Genomic DNA, 11,207 nt, shown 5'->3' with positions numbered 1-11,207 from the left:
TAAAGAAAAATAAAGGAAAAATTAAAATATTTTTTTAGTTATTATATAAGTCCCTACAAACTAACCCCCTTATTCATAGAAAAGTTACAATACGTTTTAACTAATAAACTGTTTTGTCCCTCTCTGTCAAAGAACAAATTGTTCTTTGTTGGAGAGGGACAAAACAGTTTATTAGTTAAAACGTTTTGTAACTTCTCTATGAATAAGGGGGTAAGTCTTTAAACTTACATGTATTTATACTTATATACCTAAAATAATGATATATATTTTATAATAGACTACATAGACCTACATAAATATAATAATCAGATTTAATAGGACATAACTTACCTGCTTAGGTATATTTATTGAAGTAATAGTAGTAGAAACTCTAAACATACATAAGTAATTTAAAATTCTCAAATAATGTTCGCCTGTAGGTAATAATTAAATAACTATAATAATAATAATAATAAAAACGTTTATTCCGTGCCATCGCACACACACAGAAAAAAAAAAGAAAAGAAAACAGTAATAAATGAACACAAAGACCTTATGACTAAACAAAAGAAATAAATGAGAGGATATGTGTGCGTTGTCTGGCACCGAAACGGACGGCGGCTCAGCTAAGGCGGTAGAAGATAATATGTTACCTACTACCGCGCTGATTTTCAGCCGCTTCCCTTTATGATGCCACTGACTATAAATAAAAACTAAAAACTAAAAACTAAAACTATGGCAAGTGCACGGCCGGCAGCTGTGAACCAAGGTCACCCGGGGTACTTCACACGCATAAGCGGTTCGTGTTTTCAGCGGCCCCGAGTGCCTCACGCGGCTGTAAAAGGCTTTCAGTGCCTACGCTGCCGCCGTGCTGCGCCCACACTGTGCCATAAACTGTAAATAAATATATGATTGTGATTTAAAACGTAATTAGAAATATCATGTAGTGAATCTGTAGGCGAGTGGTATATTTTTGTGTAATGAATAATTCAATTTTACGATGGATATTGGGAATGAAGTCATAGACTAAAGGTATGTAATTACTAAATAAATTCGTTACTTACATACATGGCATTGTGGTTTTACTTTGTTACCTTGATTTTATGTTTCTTTCAGAAGGTATTCATATTGAAGGTAGCTGTGAACATTAGCTGTGTTGCAAAAAATGGGATGATTTTGGAGATAAGAAAATATGTACAATAATGGAAGATTATATTATGCCGCGGGAGTCCATTTGTGTGTTGCGAAGAAAACTAGTGTAAGTACCTATAGTAAATAGTCACTTGAACTAACGCCTCCTATAATAATATTGGGTTGAGTTAAAATGTGTGTTAAAGTAGTTATAATAATCACTAGAGCAATGTTATAGAAAACCTGCAAACTTCTCCATAACTACGACTACTATACCCGTAGATGGGTCGACTGTTGTTTTGTTAGCAGAATTGTTTTTAACTTAGACTTAAACGATTTTACGGTTTTCAGGTCGCGCAATCCAGGATCCAATTTATTCCAACAGTGTGTGGAGTTAAAGGAGAAGCTTCCCGCAAACGATGCTGATTTATGCTGAGGGGTTAGAAGCAGGTAGGAGGATGCCCTGGTTCGGTGAGAGTTGAGGTCACGTGACCACCGTAGTTTATTAAACAGATATTCGGGCAGCCGTTTCTGTATAATCCCAAATAGAAGGCAGGCAAAGTGAAGGTGCCGACGGCTTGCCAATTTCAATAACTTTGATCTTATGAGGTACGGAGTAACGTGACTACGAGCAGGGATGGTGTAGCAGTATCGGGCACAAGCGTTTTGCACTCGCTGTAAAAGACGCTGTGTTTTACCATAGATGCAAGGACCGTATACTGTGTCAGCATAATTTAATTTAGATAAAACTAAACTTTCACATAACTGCTCACGAATCTCAGTTTTTATGTAGGGTCTTATACGATAAAGAATTTTTAATCTATAAAAGCAGTTTGACACTAAATTTAAAACATGTTTCTCGAAGCGCAGGTTAGAGTCAAAGTAAATGCCGAGGTTTTTAGCTTCACTTACCATTTGGATTGACTCGCCAGCTACCTTTATATCGGGGTTATTGGCTTTTATTTTTGAAACTTGTTGTTTTGATCCTATTATAAGAAACTGTGATTTGGTGGGATTCAGTAAGAGCGAATTACTTTTAGACCATGCTGTTCAGTAAGGATCCTAGCAGGGTGTTCTTCAATAAAAGTGGACTGTATTCTTCAGGTAGCGGTTTATTTAAAGAGCAAATAACGAAGATGCGGAATGACGTCCGTTTCACTGTGTGTAGTTTAGCGAGTAATGGTGGCGGCCGGTGACCCCCGCCACCCGGCGCGCCGCGCCGGCGCAGGCCCCTCGCCCGCGCATGCGCAGACAGGCTCCCGGCGTTGAAGTGAGCTTCAAAGATTGTCTTCCAAGGGCAGGAGGCAGATGTTATTCCAACCTCTTCTTATGGTTCCCTTTTTGGTCTTAATTTCAGCCACTCGGTTGATACCGTCGACTCCGGGGTAGACCTTGAGTATTCTGCCAAGAGACCAGAGCAATGGTGGTGACATCTTGTCTTTGATCAGGACGAGCGAGTTCTCCTTTAGGTCATTGCTGCCGGAATGCCACTTGGTTTTCTGTTGCAGTGTAGAAATGTAATCATTAGTAAATCTCGTCCAGAAATGTTGTTTGATCAACTCCACTCGCTTGTGTCTCTGGAGCAGGCTTAGGTTGGTGGTTTCGGCTATCTGCTGACACGGTATAGACGTGAGAGTTCGTCCTATCAAGAAGTGAGCGGGAGTTAGGGCGCAAAAGTCTTGGGGATCAGTGGAAATTGGAGTTATGGGACGAGAATTTAATATAGCTTCTATTTGAGTGAGGCAAGTGGACATTTCTTCGTAAGTGAAATGGGTAAGATTAAGAATTCTTTTTAAATGGTATTTGGTAGAGCGGACAGCGGCTTCTGCTATACCGTTCATATGGGGAGAGTAGGGAGGAGTGAAAATAAATTTTATACCTTCATCGGCCAACTCAGTACTTATGGAGGATTCAGTGACCAGCTTATGCAGCTCGTTACAAGCCCCGACGAACGTTGTTGCATTATCTGATGTGATAGACCGGCATTTACCGCGACGGCTAAAGAAGCGTAATAATGCTGCTCTGTAAGCTTCCTTAGTCAGATCTGTAACAAGCTCCAAATGAACTGCCTTAACTGCTAAACAAACAAAAATGCATATGTAGGACTTGATCAGCTTACAACCTCGACCCTTTTTATCAGCTATCAGAACTGGTCCTGCGTAGTCCACAGAGCAATTAAGGAATGGATATTCGAGTTCAGTTCTAGATTCAGGTAATTGACCCATCATGGGTTGAACACTCTTACGTTTGTTCCTAAAGCAGGTAACGCACTTACTCGCAGTAGATCTTGCGAGATTCCTGCCCCCTAGTGGCCAGTATGTTTGGCGAATGCTAGCAAGTAAAGAAAGTGGACCTACATGCAAAAGCTTTGTATGTTGTGTTCGAAATATGAGTTTTGTAAAGTAATGTTTACTACAAAGTAAAATGGGGTGCTTTTGATCATAACTGTATGGTGAATTAGTTAATCGACCTCCAATTCTAATGATATTATTTGCATCAATGAATGGAGATAATGATAATAGTCTATTTTTAAACGGTAAGACTTTACCTGCCATTAACAGAGCTTGTTCCTCAGGAAACATTTCTGATTGGCTTTGTTTAATAATAATATTTAATGAGGATTGGATTTCCTCTTGCGTTAAATTGCCAATGACTCGATCTTATGTGTTTTTTAATTTACAATTAGATATAAATCTACTAACGTAAGCCAAAATGTGTACTGAACGTGTAAGATTAGAGTGTTTGTGAATGCTTTTGGAAATGCAATTTTCAGTAGAATCTTGTTCTGCAATTTGTGAAATATGATGACATACTACCTCCGGCAGATCTCGTTTCTCATTAGAGATTGGCATTTTAGGCCATAAACTTTCATCTTTTTGTAGAAATGATGGACCGGACCACCACAGCGCCGAAGAGCTGATAAGATCAGCCTTCACCCCTCGCGAAACGAGATCTGCAGGATTTTGGAGTGACGGCACATAGCTCCACGGGCAACCAGCGGTGGATTCATTGATCTCGTTCACACGATTGCGAACGAAAGGTTTGAGTCGATGAGCGGGCATAGCGAGCCAACATAAAACAATAGTTGAATCGCACCAATATCTGCAATCAACCGGTATGGTTATAGAGTTTAATATTTTAGTACACAGTCTTGCACCTAAAAGAGCCCCACTTAATTCTAATCGAGGTATAGTTGACGGTTTTAATTTGGGCAACTCTATTTTTTGACGTTATAAGTTGAACATGGATAGAGCCATCTTGTCCGATAGATCGAGCATAGGCACAGGCACCGTAGGCCTTTTCAGAGGCATCTGAAAAAATGTGTAGTTCGACTTTCTTATAATTTACGCTTAAAAACCACCTAGGTATTTTAATTTGATTTAAATTACATATTTCACTGTAAAACTGCATCCAGAGTGATTTTATATTGTTTGGAACGTCTGTGTCCCAATTTAGTCTTGCCTTCCACAAACATTGTATTAATAATTTAGCTTCTACTATTGCTGGGGTCACTAGGCCCAGTGGATCAAAGATTTGACTTATAGCTGAAAGGATATTACGTTTTGTAACCTTTTCTTTGTTTTCGATGTTAATTGTAAAAGCTAGGACATCTGAATCGCAAATCCAATGCAGACCCAGCGTCCTTGAAGGCTCGTTGTTGATTTTTGATTCAGAAAGGTGCAGCATATTATTGTGATCTACGTTATTATTAGTTACTGCTTGCAAAATTTCTAAATTATTCGATTGAAATTTTCTAAGATTAAATTTAGCCGATGATAGAATCGAAATAACTTCTTGGGATTGTTTAATTACGTCTTCTATAGTTGCTCCACCACTTAAATAATCATCAACATAAAAATCTCGCAAAATTGAATTCTTTACTGTGATGTTAGATGCATTCGATGCTAATGTAGAGAGACATTTAGTAGCTAGGTAGGGAGCAGAAGCAGTACCGTACGTGACACTATTTAGAGTGTATATCTGTATCGGTTGAGACGTATCTGATCTAAATAATATTTGTTGTAGAGATCTTTGATTAGAATTTATCTCAATGGCTCTATACATTTTTTCAATGTCTCCAGATATGACAAAACGATGCTGACGGAAACGAATTAGTATGGATAGAAGATCATCTTGAACTGTAGGGCCAACCATTTGGATATCATTCAAAGATAATCCGGATGTAGTGGCGGCTGATGCATCAAAAACTGTGCGTAATTTTGTCGTGGTGCTTGATTCCCTTATTATTCCGTGATGTGGTAAATAATAATTGACATTGCCTTGGTTGGATGATACTTTAGTTGTATTTTTAGTCATATGACCTAATTTTTCATATTCATCTATGAACTCTATGTATCTTTGTTTGTATATTGGATCTCGTTGAAATCGACGTTCCAGAGAACTAAATCTAGATTTTGCCATGAAGTATGAATCACCTAATTTATTGGGATCTTCTTTTAGAGGCATTGAAACTACGAAACGGCCTTCTTCGTTACGATAAGTAGTGGACAGAAAATGATCTTCGCAGGCACGTTCCTCTGTAGTAAGAGAATGTTTGGGAGAAATGGAATCTAATTCCCAAAATTTTGTAAGTGCATCATCGTTATTATTTACGAAATTACATTGATGTGAGTTAGACGTGGCTCGTGAAACGTAACCTGAAACTAACCAACCAAACTTAGTTTCATACAATAGTGGTTGGCGTTTCCCTAGATTGATTGAATTGTTGCAAATGACGTTCCAGAATATCTCTGCACCTACTAATATGTCTATTGCGGACGGAATGTTGAAAGTTGGGTCAGCAAGCTGAATGCCCGTTGGTATGGGAATAGAGTCCACATTTATGAGAACAGACGGCAACGCCTTAGTAATTTGAGGTATGACTAGACACTCTAATTCAACCTGATAGTCACTATAAGACGAATAGATAGCTAATTTGCAAGACTGTGAACTTTTACAGGATTGGTTGCAGATACCTGACACCGTGGAGTGCGTGGCACGACTCGACAGCCCCAGCTTGCTGCAGAGGTCTTGAGAAATGAAGTTGGCCGTACTGCCGTTGTCCAATAGGAGCCTGGCGTCGTGTTGGTTGCCCTTCTTGTCTAGAACTTTCACCAGCGCTGTGGATAGGAGAATTTGAGGCGAAGTAGTTGGCTGACTGGTGTTTGAAGGTAGGGCTACTTCAGTTGTAGTTGTGTGTTGTTGTGTTTGAGAAGTGTTGGCATGTAAAGCTAAAGGTACACTCTCGGGTAATGATGTTGTGGGAGTAGGTATGGTTAAATCTTGTTTATTAAGATGTAACAACGTATTATGTTTATATTTACAATAGCGACAGTGTGATAGGTTACATTTGATGTGTGAATGACCGGGACGTAAACAATTGAGACAGACTTTAAACTCTCTGGCTTTAGCAATGCGACTTTCAACGGTTAATTCTCGAAATTTTTCACAAGTGTATAACAAATGATCGCTTTTACACAAAGGACATTTAATTTTAAATGAGTTGGTGCTTTCTGAAGTACTATTGTGAGTTGCTAAAAATCCCCTTGGTTTAGAAACTTCAGCTTTGGGATTTTTTCCTTTAGCATCTTCCAGTGTTTCTAGTAGGTCCGCTCTGTTACCTAAAAAGGTGCAAAATTGGCTCAGAGTGGGTGGTTCTGACATGTTATTACGATGTTCTTCCCAGTACCTACTAGTAGTCCCGTCTAATTTGGTAGACATCATATAAATTATTAATGTGTCCCAGTGTTCAGTGGGCTGTTTGAGGTTAGTTAGTGCCCTAATATTTTTATTTGTTGTGTCTACTAAGTAGCGAATGCAGCGACTAGATTCTTTAGTTATAGTATCAACATTGAATAAGGCTTGGACGTGGTTGTTTACTAATAACCTAGTATTGTTATATCTCTCACATAGTAAATTCCATGCTGTTAGGTAGTTATCGCTAGTAAAATCTATATTTTTTACTACTATAGCCGCGCTCCCTTGCAATGAAGCGCGGAGATAATGAAATTTACTAATATTATCTATATTAACATTGGTGTGAATCATGGATGTGAACGTGTCCCGAAATTCCAACCAGTTCTGATAGTTACCACCCAAAATTGGAATATTAATTTTTGGGAGATTAAAAGCTGTACAAGTCCCACCTGGATTCGAGCTTGTTGCAGATCCTGACTGGCCGTGGTTGATACTCGCGTCGTGGCTGGTAACGAGCTGACGGGCGGTGGAAACCAGTCGGTAATACTGGTCCTCGAAGAGCTGTCGGTCTGCGTACTGCTCCTCAGGAGGATCACACAGTTCCTCGAGCTCACCCTGTAATTGATCGAAATCCTGGTATAAATTTTCGATTTTGGATAATCGTAACTGAAGCTCGGAATAATGCTGGTCACTCAAGGCTCCATAAGACGAAGCGAGCGTTAGAAAAGTTTCAAATTGAGTAAGCTTACTTTTCATTGAAGCCTTATTTTTCTTTAACCTTTCAATTTTATCTTGTTCGGCCATTGTTATTTATTATTATGGACGATAAGAATGTGTGACAATCAGTAATAATGAATAGGTATTTAAGAAAATATTTTAGTAGTTAAGTATAATTATTCGAAATAACTGATAGTAGTAAACTATGCGAAAGGCAATAAATTCTTCGCACAAAAGAATAGCTATAAAACAGCTGATGGGTTGTGAGCAAAGATGGCTGTCCTTGACCGTGAAACACGTCACGTAGGACGTAGGCTAATGACCGTTAGCAACTATTTTATTAGCGCGGGTAAGCAGGTGATAATGTTTGCAACTGCAAGATAATGTTGTTTTAAGCAATAAAAAGTGAATATTTTACCCGAATGCGTAAGAAAATAGGTTATTATAATTAGTTACTCACTCAAATATAGGCTAGAATAACGGAAATTTTAATGAAAGGAATTGAAGCAAAAATAGTTAGGTATGGGATATAGGGAATAATTAGGAACGAACTCACAGCGTTTCCCGGCCTGTACCACTCCGAATTAAGCCTGTATTTTGTAGACTGCGTGGCTGATGTGAAGATGTTGTTATGATACTCGTAGATTTTCTATGATTTCAGTCGACGACGGACGTTCGGAGATGCAGATCTTCTTGGAATTCGTTATTTGTTGTTGATTGAGTAGATTGTAGAATCCTTGAAGACTGTAGCTAGTCCTCCAAAACGTTTTCTAGTCGATTCTTGGTGAAACAGACGAGGCGCGGACGTTGAGATTTTGAAAATGCGTAGTCACGTCACGCGCTTTGCGAAGTCCTTTTTCTTGTTTTCTGCCCTTCTCTTGACGGTGAAAGGACCAAACTGTTCAGTAAGGATCCTAGCAGGGTGTTCTTCAATAAAAGTGGACTGTATTCTTCAGGTAGCGGTTTATTTAAAGAGCAAATAACGAAGATGCGGAATGACGTCCGTTTCACTGTGTGTAGTTTAGCGAGTAATGGTGGCGGCCGGTGACCCCCGCCACCCGGCGCGCCGCGCCGGCGCAGGCCCCTCGCCCGCGCATGCGCAGACAATGCTACTATTTGGTTTAAATCCTCATTTATTAATGTTACTGTATCTGCAGTGCCATCTGGGACACATGATAGGTATATCTGTAGGTCGTCTGCATAGATATGATATTTACAGTTTTTTATGCAGTCTACTATATCACAGGCGTACAGAATAAATAGAATAGGTCCAAGTATAGACCCTTGTGGGACTCCTCTGGTCACTTGACTAGCTGAGGAAATTTTCGTTTCGCCATTAATATTGGTAAGTTTTACAATTTGTGATCGTTGGCTGAGATAGCTATAGAACCACCTTACTGTATCGGCTTCAAATCCATAGTAGGTCAGTTTGGCCAGTAGGCGAGGGACGCTAATAGTATCGAAGGCACGCGAGAAGTCTAATAGCGTTAAAATAGTGCCCTGACCTTTATCTTGCGAACAGAGTATATCATCGACTACATCGAGGAGAGCCGTTGTTGTACTGCGAAACTTCCTAAACCCGGACTGGACAGTAGGGAGAATGTTATTGCATTCAATATATTGGCTCATCTGATCGCATACAACTTTTTCTAATACTTTAGACATATATAAGTACTTATCGTAATCGTATAAGCAACCTTTAGAAGTAAAATTGAGATTAAAACTTCTGATATTGAATGGATCAACTATTGGATATTATTTCTAACACCTAGTTTATTATGATCCGTTCGTCGCTTGGCTATGGACTTTTATTACGTTTTTAATAGTTAATGGGTATCACTTATAACTCGTTTCAGCAAAGATTATTGCTGTGACGTTATGAAGACGTTTTGAGTTTTGCGGTTTTAGAGATATCCCTAGGTACTAGTTATTTTCTATAGGTGTTTTCTATCCACTTATTGTATCTTCTTCTTCTTCTTCTACTTATTGTATAAGTCGTATCCAATGGAATCTAATAAATTGACACAGATTTCGCAATAGTATTTGATCGTAGGTAATTTGGAAAATTGAAAATTGTTACAGGAATCATCGTGGAGAGAGCACAGAATTTACTAAACGCCGCCGCCGCCGAACCGCGGCCGCTCACTCAGTCGGCGGTATAAACGGTTTGCCTACTGGGAGACTATGAGTCAAGTAAGCCTAGACACGTCAGTGTACAGTGGGTACTGTATTATAGACTGTAAAGGTAAAGGCGGCTGTAAAGAAGTAATGGTAGCCGCGACTTATGAGCGTACATAAACGCATCACGTCCTTGTTGTGTTGACAGTACAGCTAGCTAGGCCATAATTATAAATTAGATAAGCACTCGAGAAACCTACAGTGATTCTATGGTTTTTTTTTCAGCGAGAATACATTTCTTAAAAACTTCGTATCTTTTGTTTCGTTCAGAATAGATCCTACTAAAATAGGATACCTTCTTAGCTTCATAGGAAATTGATAAGTTATTTAGTTTGATGAGGTTCCTACTACATGTTATTTGTAAAACTAAATAGAAACGTATAATTCCTTCCCCTACTTTACTTGCAACGTGGAAGTCCTTGTAACTAAGTCAGAAAGGTTACTATAGCTTACGAAAAACTAAATTTCAGGACTGCGCTGCGCCAATCGCGACACTATCCTAACTAATATTATAAATGCGAAAGTAACTGTGTCTGTCTGTCTGTTACTCTTTCACGCCAAAACTACTGAACGGATTCTTTGATTCTTTGGTATACATATGGTCTAAACCCTGAGAAAGAACATAGGCTACTTTTTATCCCGGAATTCCCACGGGAAAACTTTTTACGGCGAAGCGAAGCGCGCGGGAACAGCTAGTCTCTTATAAAACGTACCGATAGCATGACATATTCGTTTTGTATCAACCTAGACTAGCCCTCCAGTAACTCCGTAACTCTCATAGCGTCGTCGTGGTCTCAAAGCCGAGCCTGATGGCATCTCGCGGTTTATGGACCACTAACCTTTTACCACGGCATCAGCGAGCAAGATTCATGTGTATGTAAAAGTGCTAAAGTTTCGCATAGCCTTAAAAAGTTTTCACGTGATAGTTCCGTTGGGCAATGATTTACACAAAAGCATTCGGTAAAAGGATTTTTTATCCGACCCCAAGCTAGGCATAGCCTGTAATATGGGTATCGGACAGCTGATATATATACACAGATGCATAGATGGATACATATTAACCACTCAATGCCCGAGTAGAAATATCTGTCTCCGTCCCGGCCGGCCGGGGATCGAACCCAGGACCTTCGGCATAGCCATCAGGGTCACTAAACACTACACTAGTTGGTCGTCCCTATTGGCTATATCCCGCAGTCAACACTAGTCGTATAAGTACTCTTTTTTTTAGTGAATAAAAAACGAATGACGCTTATATTCTGGTTTTACCAAGAATCTATAAGTATGTTTTATTCAGACAGTCATTGCGGAAATCAAAACAATTATATTCAAATCAGTCTAAAATGGGCTATTGCCATGCGCATCACAATGGCTACTTCTTAATAACTCAAATATAGTTTTTATTGTAATAATAATAACCGTTAAAATAAAAAATATATAGGTACTTAGTAGGATTTTGAGAAAAAAATATAAAGAAATATACGAGTAACCTTTTTCAGGAAGGATTA

General features: G+C 39.1%; 1 protein-coding gene and 1 long non-coding RNA gene across 4 annotated transcripts; one reads left to right on the top strand and one right to left on the bottom strand.

Moving 5' to 3' along the window:
- The first annotated feature begins 529 nt into the window (after positions 1-529).
- On the top strand, positions 530-2,156 carry LOC125489094. The gene is made up of 3 exons (XR_007266742.1): positions 530-1,011; positions 1,096-1,237; positions 1,462-2,156. It is a non-coding gene; the product is annotated as an uncharacterized LOC125489094 (long non-coding RNA).
- Positions 2,157-2,292: 136 nt separating this feature from the next.
- Positions 2,293-7,546, bottom strand: LOC125489062. 3 transcript variants are annotated; one of them, XR_007266710.1, is made up of 3 exons: positions 7,257-7,546; positions 2,990-3,154; positions 2,293-2,609 (listed from the first exon to the last, which is right to left on the bottom strand). XR_007266710.1 is itself a non-coding variant. In XM_048623589.1 (3 exons), the coding sequence occupies exons 1-3, from the start codon at positions 7,156-7,158 to the stop codon at positions 2,581-2,583; spliced, it is 1,266 nt and encodes a 421-aa protein (XP_048479546.1). In that variant the 5' UTR covers positions 7,159-7,196; the 3' UTR covers positions 2,293-2,580. The 3 variants fall into 3 exon arrangements, 2 of the variants coding, with proteins under 2 accessions (XP_048479546.1, XP_048479547.1); XM_048623589.1 differs by lacking the exon at positions 7,257-7,546 and adding an exon at positions 6,087-7,196; XM_048623590.1 differs by lacking the exons at positions 2,990-3,154; positions 7,257-7,546 and adding an exon at positions 6,087-7,196.
- Between the last annotated feature and the right edge of the window lie 3,661 nt (positions 7,547-11,207).

This window comes from Plutella xylostella, chromosome 10, assembly GCF_932276165.1.
Source record: "Plutella xylostella chromosome 10, ilPluXylo3.1, whole genome shotgun sequence".
NCBI classification, from domain to species: domain Eukaryota; kingdom Metazoa; phylum Arthropoda; class Insecta; order Lepidoptera; family Plutellidae; genus Plutella; species Plutella xylostella.
The sequence above is the reverse complement of the archived record's forward strand: the minus strand, read 5'-3'. Positions and strand labels throughout refer to the sequence as shown.